The sequence below is a fragment of the Haliotis rubra genome, unplaced genomic scaffold (genome assembly GCF_003918875.1).
Source record: "Haliotis rubra isolate DU_JTF1 unplaced genomic scaffold, ASM391887v1 Scf7, whole genome shotgun sequence".
Lineage (NCBI taxonomy): Eukaryota > Metazoa > Mollusca > Gastropoda > Lepetellida > Haliotidae > Haliotis > Haliotis rubra.
This window is the reverse complement of record NW_025767412.1, coordinates 4,871,967-4,880,941: the sequence shown is the minus strand read 5'-3', so window position 1 is coordinate 4,880,941 and position 8,975 is coordinate 4,871,967. Positions and strand designations below refer to the sequence as shown.

Genomic DNA, 8,975 nt, shown 5'->3' with positions numbered 1-8,975 from the left:
TACCCTCACTATACATCGTGCGCCTGTGCACTACATGTCTGTACCTTCACCACACATCGTGCGGCTTTGTGCTGCGTGCCTGTACCCTCACTATACATCGTGCGGCTGTGTACTGCATGCCTGTACCCTCACTATACTTCGTGCGGTTGTGTACTGCATGCCTGTACCCTCACTATACATCGTGCGCCTGTGCACCTACATCGTGCGGCTTTGTGCTGCGTGCCTGTACCCTCACTATACATCGTGCGGTTGTGTACTGCATGTCTGTACCCTCACTAAAGATTGTGCGGCCGTCTACTATTAGATTGCAGTCTCAATACACATTGTGCTGGTATGCAATACATACCTGTACCCTAACTTCAACAACTCACCATGTGATAGCATACTCACGACTGTGTATTACAGACTTGTATTTTCCGCACACTTTGTGTGGTTGTGTACTGGAGGTATGCTCACTTACCGCTTAATGCGTGGCCTCCGACTATAAACCTTTACAGTTTCTCTTTTTTCTTCTTCTTTAATTTGGTTCTGTACACTAAAATCACCAGAACATCTACTCATAATTTACCCCATCTCTGACACGAACATAAAACACGAAACCGTCATGGCCTTTGTACTCTTTATTGCGATCGTTCGGGCGCCCCTCCCCTTCACCGCCCTGTTCGTTGCGCGAAGCAAAAAATGTAAGTGCTGCTTAGCAACGAATAACACGAAAACAGTAAAACGTGTGAAATCAATAGAAAACTCATCATCACACAGGTAGCGAATTACAACGCCACAAATAACGTGACACGGTTAAAACGTCGTAAACGGAAGAATGTATTTCCTTTAAATAAAGCTTTCTTTGCAGAAAACTTGAAAAGGGTTTCGGAAAAATGGATATGTACAATGCTGCATTATGAATGTACTACCCAAATGATATGTCAATCATATTCATAGACGTGATACTAAAACGCCTTTTCAAATTAGGAAACTCATTGAATTACGTATTTACAACAGTAATCCCTATTTGAAAAGGAAGGGGTCATATTTTAGATATCAAATTCATGAACAGGATTTTGACAATCATTTGAATGGAAACAGGACACACAATAACCTTATATATCCTTTGCATCCCCTTCGCTCGAATCCTCGTCGTTGTTGATCAAATTACACTCTGTACACTGTTCGCGAAGGGTTAAGCCCAGCTCGTACATAATTACATATGACATGGTAATTTACATAATAAACATCATCACTTCAACATGAAATACGGTATCCTCATCTTCCCTGTGGAATAATACATGGTACACGAGATCTTTGAAACAATTATGGCACTGTTATCATGAGCATGTGTAGATATAAAAATTCAAAGTCAAATTCAATAAAATATATCTAATCAGCACTTTTCCGTCCACACGTCTCCTTCACACATATTGCATTCCTTCATCACACTCAGATGCCCATGCTGGTTCAGGAAGCCCCACTCGACGGCGCCTGCATGGCAACACCCTCATCACAAGACGACGTCTCCTCCAGGCTGTCGGAAAATACATTGTTCTCCACGTGTTGGATGTCCTTATGGATACTGCCGTTTTGAGTAGTGCTTGCAGTGACCGGGGTGGGTCCACCATAGAACGCCCTGTTCGTCTTATTGTTTGCAGCACTTTGAATGGAAGTAGATGTGGCTTGGCGAACGTTTTTGTGAGGTTGACACAGGACCACGTACACCTTGGGAGCGAACAGACAGAACAGGGCTACAGTTGCACTAATGCTCACGCCCATACAGAGCGACGTCACCTCGATCTGGAAAGTAAAAAATGTGTCTTTCGTCAGATACTGTCCCAAATACTCGACATCTTCCAGGACCTAATTTAAACAGTGTTTTTGATAACATATTACAAAAGTGACTTTTTCAGTTGGAAGCGAATTTTACGAAAAACAATATCACAAACGTTATCGTTACTGCACCGAAAACAGTCGCTAAAAGGCTGAAAAACAACTGATACCAATATGAAGACATCACAATAAACAAAACATCATTTTGGGCCTCATGCGAGCTATTCTCAGAGCTGATTGGTAAGTTAAAGTTATACATCGTCAAGCTGGTGTTATAAAGTTATAACTTGACAATGCAACGTTATCGGAATAACTTTGGTTTAAAAAAATGCTTGTAATGTGCATTAGTCTACGAAAATGTTTACACTTTACCGCCTAATGCCGATACTCACTTTAAAATCATGATTGGCTCCAAAGTATATAGGAATGAAGGCGAGCCACACAATGCAAGTGCTGTACATAGTGAAGGCTATGTACTTGGCTTCGTTGAAGTTCTGTGGAATCTTCCTTGTTTTGAAAGCGTACACAGTACAAAGCACAATAAGAAAAATGTTGTAAAACAAAGATATGATAGTTGCTATTTGACTAGCACTGCACTTCAGAATGAGGAAGTCTTTTTGGTAAGTTATTCTGGAAACTGATGGCTTCTCAAAGCCTAACCACGTCAGTCCCCCAATCACCTGCACTGACACTAGACAGATGCAAATCAGTATCTGTGACTTGGGACTCGTATAGCTGGGTCGTTTCACCATGGCTTTGATACCTGTGCTGAAGATACGGTAAATTCGGTTGGTTTTTGTTACAAGCGCAGCGTATATGAAACTCAAGGAGACTCCAAGTCCAAGTCTTCGTAACGCGCAGAGGACAAGGGTTGGCTTTGCTAGCATGACGAGGGACGTTCCGTAGGACATAATTATCCCCAAAAGGAGGAGATAGCAGAGCTCCCTGCCTGACGCCATGATGATAGGTGTTGTGTTGAAAATGACGAATATTACCATAACACCAAACGTGCACAGAATCCCCAAACAGGAAAACACAACAGGAAGTATAAACCACAGACTTGCGGGGTCAAGATGCAGTTCCGGTAAGCGTGCGCATTCAGTTTTGTTAGGGTTTGGTCGTGAGCCTTCCGGACATGATTCGCAAGTGCTCTCGTCTTTCAGGTATTCGTTCTCGTTGCAGGCGATACAGACCCAGCAGCAAGGTCCGCTTGACTTGGTTGCCTCCCCTTGTTCGCATGGCTCGCTGCAGATGGACACCGGGATTTCACGAGATTTGAATCTCCAAAGTAGAGCGCTCTTATTAATCTTCAGACTGAAAAGTAGATTGTTTCATATTGGACATAGTGATATTTTTTTCGTGAACATGAATACAAATTTTAGAATTAGTATTTTAATGTCTCATTCTTATTTATTTGAATCTTGGTCGTGTTCGATGGATATAACCTCGTCCCGGATAGTAGATGGTCAGTGGCTTGATCTTACGTCTCATCATACCAAACAGAGAGAGAGTGAGTGAGTTTAGTTTTACGCCGCTTTTAACAATATTCCACCAACATCACGGCGGGGGACACCAGAAAAGGGCTTCACATATTGTACCCATGTGGTGAATCAAACTCGGGGCTTTAGAGTGACGAGGTAACGCTTTAACCACTAGGCAACCACACCGCCCCTAATGTAAACTGATATTATAGTTAAATCAATAATACTGAAACACAATGCAAGTGTGTACCGATACAGTTTCAGTTTTCCTCTTACCTCGTATCCCACTCTCCAATCTGCACATAGTCGTATTCGTTGTTTGCCATATTCTGATACTGGTAGATGTCGTAGCGTCCAACGCCGTCTCCGACGCTGTCGAACGTTACACGGTTGCCGCCTATACCTTCAAACAGACAAACACGACAGTATAGGTGAGTAAGGGAATGAATGCAGGTTTAGGCACCCAACGGTATCACGTCACCCTGAACATATATGAGTGTATCAATGAAACATCCGGATCAAAAGCACAATTCTGATTCACGATCAATAGACCATATATAGTTGGGTTCATTGTTTCATTTGTGTACTTTTTCGCACTTTGTATATGTGTATACATGCATAATGTATGATATTAATGTGTACACTCATAAATCACGTTTCTGCTGACATGAAACAAAACAATATAAGTCCATGCAGGTAGCAAAGGTACTGTAAGTCCCCATGGTCTCTGGTATGGGGATCTACCTTCAGTAGTTGGCGATCTATAGCCCATTTTTATACTGTACTGTCCTAATTTGAAATCCAATTTCAGAGAGAGATGCTAGTTTTATTTCTTCATACTGTGATATTCTAGCTGGTTTCCCTGTCCTTCGTTGACAGGTTTTTATAATTTACATGTATTTATGGTGAATTTAAAACTTGTTTTAGTCACGATATGGCTGAAATAGTGCCGATGTAACTTAAATCCTAACTCACTCACTCAAAACAATATTGGAATTGGTCAATATCAATGTTTCAAAATATATCAATGTTTTCATTTTTCTATCTTTGAAATTAATAGCGTTCATTCGTAACCCGTGAAGATCCGGGGTAGAATAGGTCTTCAGCAACCCATGCTTGCCACAATAGGCGACTATGCTTGTCGTAAGAGGCGACTAACGGGATCGGTTGGTCAGGCTCGCTGACTTGGTTCACACATGCCATCGGTTCCCAATTGCGCAGATCGATGCTCATGCTGTTGATCACTGGATTGTCTGGTACAGACTCGAATATTTACTGGAATATCGCTGAGTGCGGCGTAAAACTAAACTCACTCACTCACTCACTCATTCGTACACTGTAAACCTTCACCGTAAGGAATGTACCAAACATGTACAACAATGTCGACCGATGCTATCACTACGAGACGGTAACTTTCATGAGAAGGCTTGTTCACTGACATGAGAATACATTAAAGGTTAAACAGTTTAACAAGTCAACAAGCACCTAACACTAACCTTTGATCAATTGCATTCAAGTGAAACAGACCCGTGAATTGGTCTTCAGTAACCCGCTTGTCGTAAGAGGCGACTAACGGGACCGGGTGGTCAGGCTCGCTGACTTGGTTCATACATGTCATCGTATCCCAGTCGCGTAGATCGATGCTTATGCTGTTGATCACTGGACTGTCTGGTCCATATTCTATTATTTACAGACCGCCGCCATATAGCTAGAATATTGCTGAGTGTGGCGAAAAACTATGAAAACATATTGTTCTTCATTGTATAGCATAGCACTCAGGAGTATTCGAGCTATTTGCCAGTGGTCTGTAAATAACCGGTAACATTATTACCAGTGATTACCATTATGAGAATCGATCACAACAACTGGGATCAACCTATCTAGCGAACTTGTCCATCCGACCTCAATATTCGCTCCTTAAAGCATAGGTTACTGCAGACAAATTCTACCCATAATCCTCCCTCCTCCTGTGAGTCGTAGGGAAGATTGATTATAACCACCTATCTACATCGTATTGGTAAACAAAAGCAAGGACATATACATTATTGCTGCAGTTCATTGTATGTGCTTCTATTATACCTGAACAAAACATGCAATTAGCGTGATCAAACGGCACTGGCCATGACTTGTAAACATCATGGACTGCGGCATGGACTCCTGCCACGCCACTAATGGCTCTTCACCATACCTTGAGACGTCAACAGATTAGCAGTGGAATGGATGTCTTCACGGCAGTAATGAACCATTGTTGTAAATGAGTTTATTCATAGAATAAATACGAATCTAAATCTTTGGATAGACGTTTTTCCTGGGTATATTATTAGACATCCTATAAATAGGTTATAGCTCATTACATTAGCAAGATAGCATTTAAAACTAATAGAACTGATAACATATATGAGAATGGATTGTTTCTGGAGCATGTTTTGCAGTGCTCCCTTTGATCTATTATTCCTCATGTCCAGCAACTCCTGAGAGCTAGAGAGAATTCACGTGTTCTACTTGTTTATATCTATGCTTTGTGATGCTAAATGGGAGTACAAACTTTCAATAGATCTGATAGACCGGTTCTGACATGTTGTAAAGCTTATGTCAGTAATATGTCAACCGGATTGTGAGCGATTATAACCACAAGAACATACAAATCGAACACCAGGGCATCATCCGAGTATGATTTTAATCGATTTCATTAATTGTACGGAGTTGTAAGTGTAATATCGATAAAAATATTGAAAACGCATTCCAACTGTACATGCGTGTTCTATGCTGTGTAATTGATGGGTGTCAGCAGTATAAGGAATGGGATGAAGCACAGGATTCTGATAGGTAGCTATTCAGTCGTAAAATGTATTATTTTATACAAACAAATAATCAACGCTGAAAAATATTGAGAATTATCACTACCAAGCAAATATAAACACAAACGTGTACTGTTTGCAAGATCACCATGCATGTTTCATGGGGGAAGGGTGATGTAAGGGAGACAACTCTTAACATCAATGAAGCAGTCGTAAACTGCCTGTAAGGAGGTTTCCGGGAGAATTCACATACAATTCACCTACTAAGAGTCTTACAATACGGTTCATTGTCACTTTATGAAATGCAAAAAGAATGATGTATTTCAACTGTTCCGAAATTGCTTTTAGCTCAGACTGTTTAAGCTATTGGAAAGGATTCTGTTGCCTGTCCATTGCCTTCAACGGCAGAGAGTCTGATTTGTCTATCGAACTGACGCAACTACATATATCTCTTTCATTAGTGGGTAAGGCTTCAAGCTGGTTAGACCTCTGTACGACCACACTGAACGCCGGTTGAAATAGAACGATCGCCAATCGCTAAAGGTCCATGTGACGAATTTTGTCCGTGCGAGCTGCAGAACCTATTCATGGTCAAATAATTATTTGTGATAGTATGTTATATAGAGGAATATTGACCTCATCAAACTACGACCCACAACGCTAAAAATACGTGTACCGAAATTGTCACTAGCTGCAGAACCTATTCTTGTTGAAACAGATACTTGTGACAATGTGTGGACATAAGGCTGTGATACCTCGAAAGATGAACCGGGCCAGTTGAGACGAACAAGGTCAGCCAAGTTGTTAAAATTGTTACCAAGACTGCCCACGAATCAGATAGAGGGATTGTGATACTGTTACTTACCATTGAAGGACACGTTCCTGATGAACCAGAGAAGCTCCTGGCCTGCCAGCTTGTTGATGTGTTTACACAGCTTGAGGTTCCGATGATAGCACTTACTCTTCAGCATGTCCTGTACAGCATGGGCGAGGGCATACACGGAGTCGATCACAAACTGGACCAGGCCTTCCTGTATGTAATCTACCTTGCTGTCCTTCAGACTCTCCGTACCTGGGACATACAACGAATCGGAATTGAAAATGGTATTATACTCAATGTAATCTCAAGCTCCATTCTAAAGCATATAAATCTGTATTGGTTTTAATCACACGTCTGTTGTTTTGTTTTATTTTGACGAGACACGATATTGTGTATTTTTCATAGTATTACCAAACTCGGCGAGCATTTAGAGGAGCGACTGAAATGAACGCTGCAGTAAATGATAATCTGTTTATGAAACTGTTGCATTATTCAATTAAACGCTGTACCTGTTTCAGAGCATTTGTAGAAGGTATTTTGTTTAAATTTTTTGTCCCAGATATATAGAAAATGTATCACATATAGAAACTTTCCACGAGACCAACATGTGTTGCATTTGAGATTACACGTTACCACTTCTTGTGTACGTTTAGTTACAAGTTACAGATCTGCATTCTTTGTCCACATCCGGGATTTGAACCCTCATTCTAATTAACCTAAGTAAGACACCCAATAGCTAGCAAAGTCAGCGATATAACTGATCATGACTCAGCTACCGCTGCTTCCACAAAACCGAAAGTGTGCCAACTGGTAGTCGGGATGAGGAATAATATCTAGTCCTGCTGCCAATACGGATGATGAGGAAGTATACACTCTAAGGGTGGAATGATACACTCTGATGAAATGGTTTATCCTTACACCTGTCAGAGGTTATTGTACTGGCTTTGGTCGGATTAAAATAAAGGCAAAGTTGAACTTTCGACTGGTGCGATGAACTGATGGATGTGCATGGATGGATATATCTATCGGAAGCTGGATGTTTACGATTGACAAGCACTTTGAACTTCATTTATGTCTCCTTGCTTGGGCCTGGATTTGGGTCAATGTTGGCCCTGGGTGGGTTTGATAGGAGGATGCATTGATGTATATGTTTCATTATATCATTGAGAGGATGCATACCGTCACATCTGTTGATTGTGGAGGGTTTTAAGCTGCAGTCAAACATCTCTTCCCAGTAGTCCTTAAACCATAGGTTCCGTGAGTTGTTTTCCGGTTTCAGATTCAGGAAGTATTCATCGAACTCTGCAAACACCAAGATTCCATTAAACTTTGTCCATACAACTTACTTAAGGTTAAAGCAATCGCTCGTCACCATTAAGACCTGGGTTCTAAATCCCATATAGGTACAACGTGTGAAGCCCATTTCAGGTCTCCACCGCCGTGATATTGCTGAAATATTGCTAAACTCACTCACTCAGTCATTTTTAGAGCGCTTTACTACCCTATAGCTACTTTCCAGGAAGTTCTAGTTTCCAAAGTGGTTTACATCCAAGAAATCCTTACTTTCCGGGTTCCCTATTTTCAAGAGCACCCTACTTTCAAAACGCCCTATTTTCCGACGATCGCTGTTGCGGGCGTCAATAACTTTGTGATCATACTCCCGTAACTTCTCCAACTATTCACTGTTGTGCGTTCCAGTCCTGTTTCCTTCGAACACCCGTCAGAAGACATTTAATGCGTGTTTAGATTGTGACCTATTACACCAGCGTTTGCTATAATTATGTAAAATCTCATCTAAATATTACGATGGACACTTCGGCTATTGCATGCGAATCGTGTACTCCCTAAATATAATTGACATTGTTCACTGGATCAATCATTAACGTATCTGGTCCTCAATACATTATAAAAGGCTACCGGGATGTAGATTTGGGATTGCTGGCTTAAAGATTACAAACACGCATACATACATCAATGAAATAGACATACATCTGGATTAGCAGTGTACACGTAGAACAAAACAGTGAGTGAGTGAGTTTGGATCGTTTTAGACCGCTT

At 41.1% G+C, this 8,975-nt stretch overlaps 1 protein-coding gene across 1 annotated transcript in view; it reads right to left on the bottom strand.

The window, feature by feature from the left end:
* Nucleotides 1–605: 605 nt before the first annotated feature.
* LOC124258626 (metabotropic glutamate receptor 8-like) overlaps nucleotides 606–8,975 on the bottom strand; it is a 106,270-nt gene continuing 97,900 nt past the window's right edge. Inside the window, exons 4-8 of the mRNA XM_046692695.1 lie at nucleotides 8,097–8,219; nucleotides 6,963–7,169; nucleotides 3,576–3,702; nucleotides 2,211–3,132; nucleotides 606–1,785 (exon numbers count right to left, since the gene is read on the bottom strand). Coding sequence (XP_046548651.1) covers nucleotides 1,453–1,785; nucleotides 2,211–3,132; nucleotides 3,576–3,702; nucleotides 6,963–7,169; nucleotides 8,097–8,219 — 1,712 coding nt within the window. The 3' untranslated portion in view covers nucleotides 606–1,452. The remainder of the gene's footprint in view (nucleotides 1,786–2,210; nucleotides 3,133–3,575; nucleotides 3,703–6,962; nucleotides 7,170–8,096; nucleotides 8,220–8,975) is intronic.